The 13,965-nt window shown below is 40.7% G+C and overlaps 2 protein-coding genes across 2 annotated transcripts; both read right to left on the bottom strand.

Annotated features, from left to right (window-relative positions):
• Positions 1-357: 357 nt before the first annotated feature.
• Positions 358-9,169, bottom strand: cept1b (choline/ethanolamine phosphotransferase 1b; the record flags this gene model as incomplete). The annotated part of the gene is made up of 9 exons (XM_079218256.1): positions 358-835; positions 1,174-1,299; positions 2,121-2,279; positions 3,343-3,474; positions 3,778-3,862; positions 6,104-6,245; positions 6,327-6,474; positions 7,798-7,972; positions 8,976-9,169. 9 exons carry the CDS (start codon positions 9,167-9,169, stop codon positions 695-697), a joined length of 1,302 nt encoding a protein of 433 aa, XP_079074382.1. The 3' UTR covers positions 358-694.
• A 2,947-nt stretch (positions 9,170-12,116) lies between these two features.
• On the bottom strand, positions 12,117-12,694 carry pth4 (parathyroid hormone 4; the record flags this gene model as incomplete). Its single annotated transcript, XM_079217686.1, has 2 exons — positions 12,117-12,366; positions 12,609-12,694. The coding sequence occupies 2 exons, from the start codon at positions 12,692-12,694 to the stop codon at positions 12,117-12,119; spliced, it is 336 nt and encodes a 111-aa protein (XP_079073812.1).
• Between the last annotated feature and the right edge of the window lie 1,271 nt (positions 12,695-13,965).

The raw sequence follows: 13,965 nt of genomic DNA, 5'->3' as shown, positions 1-13,965 counted from the left end.
TAAAACACACACAACCCCCGAGTGGTTTCAGTGGACAATCAAAAGAAAAACATCGGCAGTGAATATTTCGCATGTTTGTTCAATAACAACGCTCTGAAGTCGACAATGAGTTTCCTCCAAAAACAGTGACACAGTTTCCTTAATGTGCAGGAGATAAAGTGGTTATAAAAATCATATACATGAAGGTTTATAAACGTGTCAAAGCGGGGTGATTATTTTTTACTTAGAAGAAAAAGCACAGACACTGTAACAGATTGGTATTTACAATAGCAAAAAAAAAAAAAAAAGTAAAGTTATGCAAATATTACACAAATTATAAATCATGAAATGCAAAAGACTTTGATTCACTTCCGATACATTTGATTCCCGGTTTGAACACATTGAAGTTTCTCTCCTTGAAACATAGCGAGCAGCACCTGTGCTCTCCTGAAATATTAGTTCATGAGTTTGTCAGAAGGAGAATTCTTGTTACTCGGGGCAGAATTCAAATTCTGCACTGGTGGAAAAAAAAGAAGCAAAATGACAGTAATACTCCGGTTTCTCAATATATATTATTTGTCCTCACATTCAGTTGGCAGAAGCACATACTTTTTGTTTTTTTGTACATTTTTGTTTTACACCATGTCATCCCCCTGAATCTCTACGTGGACGACAGAGGGAGGAAAAGACGAGCGCGACTACGGGGAAGGGACAGTCAGTCGCGGCCGGCGTGTCCTCGAGGGGCTGGACTGAGCAGAGAGCAAGGCTTGATTTTGAAAACAAAAATGTGAAGATGGCAGGCAATCTGGTTGCAAACACTGACACAGTAACGCACCAAGTCAAAGAAGGAAATGATCTGCAGGGGAGAGAAAGAAACGGCGTCACTGAGAGGAAGAGAGCGCTTCTCATCGTCTCAGGAATTACACCATTTAGTTACGATTGCATTAGTTTCAACGTAGAACAGGACTTGAATATCTCAGTGTAGTCACTTTAATGTCTTTAAACTTAATGTTTCAGAATTTTGACAAAATCGCACGAAAAAAAAAAAAGCCTTAAGTCACACGTCGATAAATGTTTCCAGAATTCGTTTGATTTTCCTGAGTTTTAAGTAATAAAAGGCATCAACCAATCACAACTACACACATATATTACATAACTATACTACGAGTACATTTATCCAACGCTAGTACTCACCAATGCAATCCACAGCACCAGGTACTCGTCAATAAAACTATTGAAATACTGATCCAGGAACAGGAGACCTGGTCCCAGGAAGGCTAAATCGTGGAGATGCATCTCACTTTTTGTCATATGTGCTACCTGTGGACAGAGGAACACAAAGAAAAAGAGAACAAACTTAACTTTAATGCCCGGGAAGTAAAATCTCTGTTAACTTTAAAGTGAAAAAAAAAAATAATGAATAAGAGAAGTTCTGTTCCACTCGTACGTTGTGCAAACTGTGCTAACTTTCTCTGAAAATTGGAGATAAAAAAATGTGCCAAAGAAGACAAACAGTTTTTTTTACTGTTTCAGGTGTTTCACTTTGTCCACCGGCTGGTCGTACATTTTGTCAACAGTTTAATCTCAGTTTACAAATTTGAAGAATCTTAGTCAAGTAAAAGCTGAACTAATCAGTCATTGTGGAAGTTGGAAGGCTTCCAGTATTCATACTAAGCTACGTTAAACCAAGGGGCAACCTCTGGGTCTGAAAAGTGAAGTCAGTGCTGAAGAGTCTAAAACCTGCATTCTCTCTTCTGACCACCAGGGGGAAACGACTCTGGTTGTATAAAAGTCTATAGAAAATTACTCTACTTCTCTCTTGATTTATTCCCTCAGTAAACATGAGTTTATGGTCTCAATCTCTAGTTTCAAGTGATGTTCATTTAGTAAATTATGATCAATATAGAGTCAAATGCACCATAAAGCAGAGGATGCTTTTTTCCATAGACTTACATTGGGAAATATTTCAGGTAATTATGAATAGCCTTCTCTGTTATCTATATCTATGGTGACTTCTTCCACTTCTTATATACAGTCTATGCATTAAACAAAACCTGCACCTCGACTTTTTAATATTATACGGTACGACATTATTTAATGCCACGTTGTTTGTGACGGATATAAAAGTAGGTTCGACTTACAACTAATTTATTGGTGATTTTGGCCGAGACGAAGCCAAACGCCAGGATATACAGACACGGATGTTTCTCGAAGAGCTGGACAGCAGACTTCTTGTATATCATCATCGCCAAAATTATAACTGAACCAATATGTAAGACTGGAGAGAGGACGCTGGTTCCCTTGAGGACAGAGACACAAAAACATAAAGACACAGATGTTAATGTCCGTGGACACAGACAGGCTCGCTTTGAACATTTAACCAGACGACTTAAAAATGTTTAGCTCCAATGAAACATAATAAATGTTCATTTACAGCTAATAAAATGTAGAAATGAGAAACCTGCTGAAGGTGTAGTGTACAGTTCTAATATAGTATTTATATCGGCCAGTATCTTAGAGACAGGTTATTGCCGCAAGATCTTTGAATGAAGACAAGGAAATAACAGATAAACAGTCATTATTTGAGAAAAAGTACCAGGAAAGTTACCAGTTGATCAAATAACGGTGTGAGCGATCGAACGGCTGTGTCTTTGCTAAACTACATAACTATTCACTGATCTAACAGGGAGGTTTCCCGCTTGTTAAAGAATATTTCCCTCCCATTACTTTGAGAGTTTACGCCGATTACGGCACAAAAACCCTTAGAAACTGTCATTCTGGTTGTTTTTTATCTCAAAATGATGACGTTTACATGACTTTCTGATTAAGAGACGTGGGATAAACAGATATTATTTGGGTTTTAAGAGCATTCTTTGGACTCATCGACATCACATAACATGCACTTTTTTTTTACAACTATTTGAGTCACGGCCTCCTTGCCTGTTTACAGTCAGCTCTGCTCGTTAAAAACAACAACACACCAACAGTTTTCAGACATGAATGCTCAAAAGAAAAGCCCACATTTCCATCCAGAAGTAGAAACACACCTACTTTTAAACGTTATGAAAGACTTGGACACCAAGAGGTTTTTGGAGATGAACACATATCTCAACGCCCACCGTTAAGAGGGTGGTTGAAGGAATGAAATATGGAGGATGTGTTCGCACCGATTACATTAGAGGCTGCACGTAAACTAGATTTTTACCAGGAATATTGTCTTTTTTCGGAATAAGGGATGTGAAGCATTACTTGCAAAAAAATAAAAAAACGAAGCGATATCCGCCCTCAGACATGCTTGATGAACTTCGTTCTGTTCTTCGATTCCCAATTTCTCCGCAGAAGCGCCGACGCTTCCAGACTTACTGCTGTTGTGGATCCGTTTTTGCCCACTCCTCCCGTAAAAATAACTCTGAAGTAATTGGTGCAGGAGAAGATGGCGCCCAAGAAAGTGCAAATGGCAGGAACCATTTTCATCTGGATATTTAGGATCGGAATCTACAAATCAAGACGTAAAAAATACAAATAAAAACACTAAAATTAAGGAATAGTACAACTCAAACATTTACATTAAAAGATGTGTTGATCATAATTCCAGCTGTGAGTATATTCACCATGAAAACATCACGAGTAACGTTAGAGAATCCTAAAAGACATTCTTTGTATTCCTGATAACAATTACAGCGAAACAAGTCAAAACAAGAACGTCAGAGCAACGTGACACAAAGAGCGTTACGTAATTATGGCATCATCAGTCATCATTAATCTCAATCTGTAGGAAGTAGAACCGATCACAATTACCAGTGACTGCCAAAAAGCAGATCCTCCCACGGCGGCCAGCAAATACATGATTATAATGAAGATTTGCACCTCAGTCACATCAATGCTGAGTGGGAGGAGAAAGCAGAAAGTCGACAGTGAGGATTAGTGACGTCCACCAGCAGCACCCAGTCGTCCCGCGGCCTTCTTCCACAACGCGCTGCTGCACCCGGGGCTGATGGGAAGTTTCATTTGGAGGATTCAACGGGAAAGTTGCGGCAATTAAGATGCGATCAGAGATATTTCACTGGCTCTTGCTCTTTAGTAACCGAAGGAGACTCCAGGAAGCCGCTGTTTTTAATGGAGATACAGTGCGTTGTGCTAAGCTAGGCTAAGCTAACCACTCGAACACAGATACCTGGGATTTAAACACCAGACTGTCTGGATTTGTGTTTATTACGGCTGCAACCATCAAGTATTCACATTATCAATTCATTAAACTAAGAAATTGTGTATTTTGTAACATTTATGTTTCCACAGCTTCTTATCCCCGAACATCTTATAAAATATTCAGCAGGTGTCTCATCGTGCCTCGTCCTGGTTGTGTTTGGAATTAAATACAAATGTAAAACAACAAACAAACAACTGGGAACAAATGGAGGCAGGGCAGACACACACTAATCTACTAAATTAGAAAGGCGCAGGTTAACAAATGCGCCAAATTACACAATTTGCTGCTCACACGGTGAGAAATAAAGTAATATTTAATGCCACTATTAGAGCTTGGATCTGGTTTATTGAGTATTTAGGGCGTTAAGTTCAGGAATAAAATATCTCTCAGGTATAAATGTGTTTGTTTGATTCCTACTAAGAGAGGGGGAATATTAAATATACATATTCCTACTTTTGCATTTCTTGAGTCTGTACCGAGTGAAATGGATGTTTGTCCAACTCATGTAATGTCAATTAAAATTAGAACCCGTTTTTGAATTTGTCCGAAAACACGTGGAGTTTAGCGATCAAGCAGTTTGCCGACGGTTAGCCCCCTTCACATGTGTTGAAGCCACGTGACTCCATGGGGGTCGGCGGCCATTGTGGAAGCAGACCGCAGGGAGCCATGCAGCAGCCAGGAGGTTTACCATCACGTTCCACAGACAGGGACCCACAGCGGCTGTGAGCATCTGTAATCCTGCTAGACACAACTGCAGCTCTGTTATGTCAAATCTACACACAGAATACATCAACTTTTACTCCAGCTAGACTGCACGTGTGACAAGCAATGACATCGCTAACGCTAACTAGCGCATCTGTTTTCAGATTCTTTTACTTCATGCAGCAAGTCGGTTTGTTGAGCTGATTAACAACCACTCAATGTTTAAATGTGTAAATGTCCTTCCTGCTTCTGGTCTGTTTTACTTAAACTTACAGGAGTCACTGAATTTGGCAAAATACTCTTTTGTCTTTTTGAATATTGAGTGACCGAATGAATCCATGAAAACGTATAATAACAAGGATTCAGATATAAAGGTGATCAATATTTTGCACATTCCTGCCCAAAACTTTCCAGCTCTCTTATTTTGAACGGTTATATTGAACATATTCTTATTTGTGTTTTTTTTAAGTATTCTATATTCATGTTTCTTGATTTTTGCAGAACTTTTATTTTCTCTTTGACTATTTCACTGTTATGCACTAAAACAAAAAAGGCAGATTCCTCTTATTTTAAAACTATTTGAATACTTCGTTGGCTTCACAGATTCAGATTAATCTTAATAATAAAGAACCACAGAAACAACATAAAGGAAAACCATGAAACACCACAATCAAAGCGCCGAGAGGCATCGGATGGTGAACGCTCAGGAGCGGCGAGATAAACGTGTCAGAGTCCTGAATTAAAAGTGTTCAGAAAGGTCGAAAATTAAAGTAAAGTAAAGGTCTATGGTTGCATTTACTTATTTTTAGATCAGATATTTCATGATTTAAATTATCACTCATGATAATCATGCTCATTTTATTCAGAGAAAGTTCTTCCACATGACTTGGTTTGATGTAGCTTGATGCTACCTCTTTACCTCTGAATTGTAAAGATATAAGCTGTAGCTTCAGCACACACCTGTTTCAGAGCGCAGACATATTTATGTTGTATGAAAGTAGTGTGGTGCATTGTCTTCAATAAATAAATACATTTTAATTTCAAGATAACATCAAATACTGATGCATTTTATACGCTTTTGTAGGAAAACATTTGTTAAATAACTGCTCTGAACTGAATTGTAACGCCTGAGAATTTAGGCTCTTGCTTCAAACAAAAAAAACGAAACTAATAAAAACCATCAAACAACAAAAACAAGCGGCGTCGTTGACTCACATGCCGAAGCGCAATGTTCCTGACACGTATGTCTGCCAGTGAGCGCAGTAGAACATAAACATCCCGGCGAAGCAGCAGAAGAACATCCAGTCCGGGTTGGTGCCCATCTGCACAGCTATACTGGTTCCCAACACCACGAACACTGCAGAGACCAACACATGAACACAGGCCTTTAGATTCACTGAGACACAGAGGAACAAAGTCCAAACATGAGGAAACTGACCCGTGGAGAGGGAGTCACAGCCGTGGTCAAACAGCTCGCCCAGCGGAGAGCTGCTATTGGTGCGTCTGGCCTGCTTCCCGTCGATGGCGTCCAGCGACTGGTAGATGAACAGGCCCACGGCACACAGCAGGTACGCCCAGAGAGGAGCCTGAAATGACACGTCATAAGCAGCAGGGGTCACTACCTCCAAACAGAACGGCCGAGTCAGATCTCTTCAAGGTCAGCTGACCAGCAAAGGCCTTTAGCGATACAAATAGAGATCACAGTCACATTAAAAGGGTCAATGTGAAGCGCCACGACGAGACAAAGCACACATCTTTTGATTTGAACTGAAATCCCAAAATAAGGCACAGAAAATAAACGATCTTAGTGCTCAATAGGATCCAAATCCTATCACATTCATTCACTGCCCAACAATCATGTGAACAGAGAGGAGAATAGAGCTGAAACAAGAGGTTTTAATAACCACAGATAAAGTCCCTGCACTCTTTTTAGAAGATGAGAATAATAATAATAATTAGTGGCAGCTTTAAAAATGAATTTAAAGCTGCAGGACAATTCAGTTAATTCATTTTTTACTAATTTAAGTTTAATTACACATTCTTCCCCAAAAATATTTTAAACTGTACTTATTATTTGAGTATTTATTATTTATAATTCACTCAGTTCAATTTGAAAGCTGTTTATCAATATGTTGAGGTATTAGTATTTGATTTGACGGTCACTCGTTGACGACATACAGACGATGATATAACCTTTAAGCTGCTTCCATGTATACGGCACTAAATGTCAGACATTGCTGTGATGTTCCGGACCTTTGCATGAGGACGTTTTCTCTAGCCGGACCTCCTTGAAAGTAAACTGAATACCCCGGGTCTATATGATCAGGGTCCCCTGCTGTGATAGAGATCCGTTTCCCGGAACTGCTCCATTATTAATCAGACGTCCCCGTAATCCGATATATACCCGGAGTTGACTGCTGAGCTGTTTAGGCAGAAGCTCAGGGACTCAGCGGTCCGGAGAAATAGCTCATTATAAAAAGATACTATCAATAAACAACAGGATTGGGATACTTGCAGAAAGTGGCTCTAAAACAAATCCTACGTATTTTGCATTTCATACATTAATTCATTGACATGGTGTTACGCACATGTGAGCTGATTCTGTTTAATTTAATTTGTTCAATCTCTGCTGTGTAAAAGAAAAAAACAGCTTTACCAATAATTCATTTAAATGTCTTCTCTTTTGGAGTAGAACATAGATAAATTACACTACACAAAATTGTACATCTGCAGAAAGTTTTGAGTTTCATTGACAGCTACAGCTTAGTATCAATGTAAATAAACCAAAAACACAGCAAAGTAGAAACAACTGGAGTTACCGAGTGAATGAAAACATGAACTCTAGCGTGTTAAATATGTTTTCACATGAGGACCTTCCGCTATAACGCTGTTTCAGGGTGATGACTAACCTGTTCAGTGGCGGTTGGGCAATAATAAATGAGCACGAGGGTGGTGAAGACGTTGGTGGCCAGGCCGATGATGGTGATGAGGTTGGGAGCGATCCAGGAAGGGACTCGTCCCACCAACCACTCCCAGTAACGCTGCATCAGAGGCTCCAGCAAGGAGCGTCCGGCACTGCAGTACCTGCAGGGACCAACAACAGCCAGGTGAGGACCGGCTGACTTTATTTATCGTAACATCATTATCTCCAACAGAAATAATGATGTAATGAAACTACACGGGCTGGGTGATGATTCATATGACTGTGGTTGACTTTTATTAGGGCTGAAAAGTTTTATACTGAAATAGCTTTTGGAAAAATAAATGTCAATAATAACTCACATAATCAACTTAACAAGCTGTCGCAAGTGACAGTTCCACCACTGGTTTAATCGGCGACAATAATAAGTGTCACCTCAGCAGTAGAGACTCAAGGTTAAACTCTGTAAGTTTGCATAAAAACACAAAGTAAATCCTGGTTGTCTTGTTAACGTGCTCCCAGCTAGTGGAAGTCTGTACGTTTACACTTGAGCAAAGGCACACAGGAGAACAGAGCTCTGAATAGTTTGTGTTATTCAGAGCGCTCAAGAGAGGAACTTGTCTTTTTTTCTGTTAAAAAAAAGTTCAATGGAGTCAAAGCAAATCTTTTCAGCAACTCACATTAATTTCAGACAGGGAGCAGGTAGCTCAGCAGACAGCTGGTGGGAAGAAACGATGGAATCTCCCGTTTAAACTACTACTCGTATCGTTGTTTTAAATGGATCACCTTCAGGGCTCTGACCTGAGACCTCGCAGTCTGCCTTGTCAGTCTAGGGAGCTAACGTTAGCTCTAACAGCTACAGAGCAGAGCCACCAACAGTTGGGTTTAGTGGTCTTCAGATCTGACATAACAGCAGTGAAAATACTTAATTTGCAGAAAACAATCACAATATAAAATACAGTCTGAAAAAAGTAAACAAAAAGATACTTTTCTTAAATTGTTCAGCCTCAACAGCAACTAAGTTTGATGATGTCACAAACATAGCAGAACTACATGTGACGCTGCTCCACTGCTAAACCACAGAACTAGAAAAACTCACTGTTCAAACCATTAAATAACTCAACATAAGGCTTTACTTAAGTTAGTCTCAGAGGACTCAAGTGTTACCTGTGCTCCTCCAGTCTCTTGAGCTGGTGTCGGGACAGGGGGGGTGATGGCAGCTCGATCAGCCGGCGCAGCACCCCGGGGGCCAGCCAGCAGGCGGCCTCCATGCCCATGCCCTGGCCGGGGTCCTTGTCCCGGCCAAGGCTTCGGCGGGAACGCAGGCCCCCACTTTGCTGCTGCTGCCCCGTCGCACTCATGGAGCCCTGCTGCCTGCTGGTCTGGTCCCCGATGGCTCTGCCTCTGCCTCTGCCACTGTCCTGCCGGAGGGGCTAAAGATCCACAGTGGGGCTGGATGAGGCTGGACAAAACCTAGGAACAAGAACCGAAATATCACAATACTGTCCGGTGAAAATATGATAATATACTGCATGAACACGGAGTCACAAAACCCATGAAGCATTTTACTACAGCTGGAACCAATGACTATTTCTTCGTTAATCATTTGGTTTATAAAAAGCTCACAAAACTGTGAGAAATGTCCATCACAGTTTTCAGAGTCGAAGGTGATGTCTTCAAAGGTCTTGTTTTATAGGACAAACCCTCAAAACCCAAAGGAATTCACTTTACAATGGCTAAAAAGCAAATCCTCACAATGGAAAATAAATTTGCATCAAAATGTACTTAAAGCCCAAAAAGTAAGTACAGAGTATACAGGATGGCCAATTTCATATTAATGTACATCATATTATTGAATTAGTATTATTGATGCATTCTTCAATTTACAAAATTGACCAATAAAGTTAAAAAATAATGCATATATAAATAAATAGCAATAAAACATTAAATCAAAAGGGAAGGGTTTAGACTGAAGCTTAAGCACATTTTACCAGCCCTTTCTACACAGTATTATGAGCAGCCCTTTCACTACTAGGTCAAGGTTATACAACAATGAAACACAGAGATAGAAAACAAAGTTCCAAACGTTTCAAATACAATAATAATCCCACCTCATATATTTGACATGTTTACCACCTAATTTGAAAACTATTTGTTTAATTGCAAAGTGAACTACACATGCGAAATTCCTTTGTAACCGACATATTCATAAAAATACATCATTATATGTTGAGTTATTATTCTGAATCTACAAAAGTATCCACAGTTATTAAATACATGTAGGAAAGCAAAACGTTCAATAGAATAGTGTGAAAGCGGAACACAAAATGGAAATACTCCAGTGAAGTACAAGTATTTTGAACTCTACTTTCTACTTAAGTAAATGTATTCGTTACATTCCACCACTGTCAAGACGAAACCAAAATAGTCCTAAATTGAACTGTCACACGTGTGTTATTGTTAGTACCCTTGAGTGTATCAGCACGAACCACATGACCGTCTGAGGAGACACCATTACCTGCAGACATCCACCGGGTTTAATCAGCTCACCGTACAAACCAAAGACACTGGCACAGATTCCCTCGATGGCTGTCAGCGACACACGAGCTCCTAACAACAGCAAAACAACAACCTGCCTCCAGCTCGCCGCCTCCAGCTCGCTGCTGGCTAACTAGCTAGCTGGTCGCTACGGAAGACTCTGTGTCAGCGGAGAAGTGTCAAGACACCTCGTTGTCTCTTTATTCACAAGCCGAATAAAACCCCGTCGCCCATTAAAGATATTAATGCAGTCAGAGTGTGTTATCGCCGCCTCACCTGGCGGTGAAGGCTGCTTGAAGTTAAGCTCGATTAGCTAGCTAACCCTGGAGACAGCTAGCTTAAACTGACCTGGCCGGTTAAAGGACGAGAGCCGCGGACGCTCCGAGAGACGGTGATGACGCTTCAAGCCGGCGGACGGGACCCCTCTGTGGGTGGGGTAGGGGTTAGAGTCGCTCTCTATGACAGCGAGACCACCGCGGGGGGACGTTGGCAGCTGGAGGTGGATCACCGCGACCGGTGACTGTCACCGTGGTTGTCACAGCGGGCTAGTTCACGTTCGTTCACGTTAGCCATCGCGGAAGTCTCGCGTTGTTTTGGCGGAGACGACGGTTTGCCAAAAGTCTTCCGGGCGAGGACGGAAAAAGGCACGAGCTGCGTTTCAAGCTGCATACTTTTACTTTTACATGGTGTATTTCCTTTTCTTTTGAAGTGGCATTAGATATGTACACAGCTAATGTACAATTAAGTAGCTTGGGCATTCACGAATACAAGTTGCCAGATCTCGCGAGAGTGTGTTGCTGGCGTGAGAAAACCTGTACATTTTGAATCGAGGGGAAACTTAGTTTATACTTTGCATTATTGCCATTTTTGTATGTTATTGTCATCAGTGTGTCCTATCAACACTGAGGTTAACGCCCAACAATTATGACACCACATCAAATCTTAAATCTCCAACGGATCTGTATTTTTATTACATTCATGTAGGCATCGTGCAGAGCAACATGAAAAAAATATACACGTTTCTCCCATGAATCAAGACACTTAATGATTAACGAAGCACTAAACAAGAAGGCTGCAGTCCTCATGAAAACATCCACATATGAGTTCAAATCATTGCTACCAAAGTCAGCAATAAAAGTTACAAATTCTGCTAAGAATGCAAAGCGTAGCCAATCAGAGGCAGAGTAGGGCGGGTTGAACTATAACCCTAACCCTAGGAAGGGTTGAACTATAACCCTAACCCTAGGAAGGGTTGAACTATAACCCTAAACCTAGGAAGGGTTGAACTATAACCCTAACCCTAGGAAGGGTTGAACTATAACCCTAACCCTAGGAAGGGTTGAACTATAACCCTAACCCTAGGGCGGGTTGAACTAGAAACAACAAGCCACAGGACTGCCGATGGCTGTAAAAGAGATAATTTGGCACTTCAACCAGTCTTCTTGCATTCTCATTGGTTAAGATACCCTAATGTTACCTATAAGGTCAAGAATATTATGTTAAAGTCAGGTTCTAGTGTTGCATTTTTGTTTCTGTTGTTTTCGCCCAGCCCTCGATGGTTAGTGTCCTGATCACATGAAGCACCTTCAGGCAGCTCAAGCTCAAAGACTTCTCTTTATAACGGATCTGATCGTAAACTCTTGGAGACATTTGGACACGTCTGCAGCTGACAGGTCGTCTAAAGACAATTGATGGATGCAAATACTTATTTTTTATTATTATTATTATTATATATATACAGAGGTTTCTTGTGGGTGCATTACAGCAATGTTAGGCCTCTCTGTCTTGCTGTTGAGTCAGGTAGGGATTACTAAAGAAGTCTCTCAGGAGGCTCTGCACCCGGGTGGGCTGCGCTGGATTCAGAGCCGGGTTCAGGAGCTTTGTTGGGTTGAACTCAGCAGACCGAGCTTCCGCAGTGTGGAGCCCCTCAATGGCGCTGGACAGCCAGATGAGTCTCTTGAGACTCTGGATGTTTCGGCCGCGGTCGTGCATCAGCTGGTGTTCGGTCACAGCTCGGCGGCTGCAGGGAGGAGAGAGAGACCTTAGTACGGCTCTCAAATCACACATTTTATCCAGATATATGGAGGCAGATTCAAAACACAAAAGGACAAGAAAAAAGAAAATACATTTAAATACCACAGAATTCATGACATGATGATAATAATATTTACGATCAAACATTTCCCCACTGCTACTTTTATCAAGTTATTTCACATTTTGGTTCTTTGCACCATGAAAAGAGGATAACATGAGGCGCCTCACCTCTCGTTCTGCTGACACTGGCTGGTTGTGAAGACGAGGAGAAGCATGACAGCGAGCCACTGCACCGGCCGGAGGGACGTCTGCATCTTCTGCAAGGCAAAACAGCAAGACGCTCAATCCACGGGACGTAGATGAGCGACTCCTCGCTGTATTTTGATAACTTTTCAATTCAATTCAATTATTTTTTTACAGCCCAGAATCACACATACAGCACACAACATCTTCTGTCCAGAGAGAACCAGTTCTAAAGAAGTGAAATCACCAACAGAAAAAAAGCAAAGATTTGAGAAAAGTCAGGAAAATAAATATACATTTATAAATTAAGTGCCTGTAAAAAAAAAATGAGCTCCTTACTAAGGTCTTGGCTCAAATTTTGATGGATATCCTCCTTCAATGCATGTAAATATACTGAATCTGCAACAAAAAAAAACACATGTTTGTGTTTCTTCCACGGCGCTAAAACCCACGGACCAGATGTTTAACAGTCAATGTGTGGATGTTAAACATTTTACAATTTCTAATCCGCTGTTCAAATACTCTACTTTTCTTCCTTCTTGAATTTATATCGCACATGATCTATTTATCCCGTAAGATGGGCAGCTCACAGCCGCATTAATGTTTTATTTATTTTATCTGTATTGGAATCCAAACGCACCACAGCTGCTGTTTTCTGTAAAGAAGCAGACCACTAACTTCTTTCAAGGGTTTGATTCTCAAAATATGGAAGCCCGTCACCGCCACAATTGTTTTTTTAATTATGAGATAATAACGTCGAAATTATGAGATAATAATTTCGACTTTATTATCTCATCATAATTATGACTTTATCTCATAATCTCGAAAACGGGCTTCCATAGGAGGATTTCCTAAATTCATACAAAAATAAATCACACAGAGTGATGAAGTCAGACATTTTAACTTTTACGTGAAAAATGTTTTAGCCTGACAGAATCTCAAATCTTCCTTTGATCCTCACAGACACACATTGAACATTAATCACCATATTTACAGAAGTATACCTCTAAACTCTTAAGTGTGACAAAACAACAAGACAACACACACACACACACAACCACACACACACACACACACACACACACACACACACACACACACACACACACACACACACATCTCAAAATGTTTGAGCTTCGTTTAGTGATGATTTTTCTACTTACGTTCCCTTGTAGGTGACAGCAGCTCCTCTAATGATCAGACACTAAACTGACTTCAGGTTCGACCTCCAGACCTTTTTATAAAGCCCCCTGACACACACACACACACACACACACACACACACACACACACACACACACACACACACACACACTCTCGCAGGTTTAAGCCTCACAACAGA

The sequence above is a fragment of the Taurulus bubalis genome (assembly GCF_910589615.1).
Source record: "Taurulus bubalis genome assembly, chromosome: 5".
Taxonomy (NCBI): Eukaryota; Metazoa; Chordata; class Actinopteri; order Perciformes; family Cottidae; genus Taurulus; species Taurulus bubalis.
Note: the sequence above shows the minus strand (reverse complement) of the source record. Positions and strands in the feature narration are given on the sequence as shown.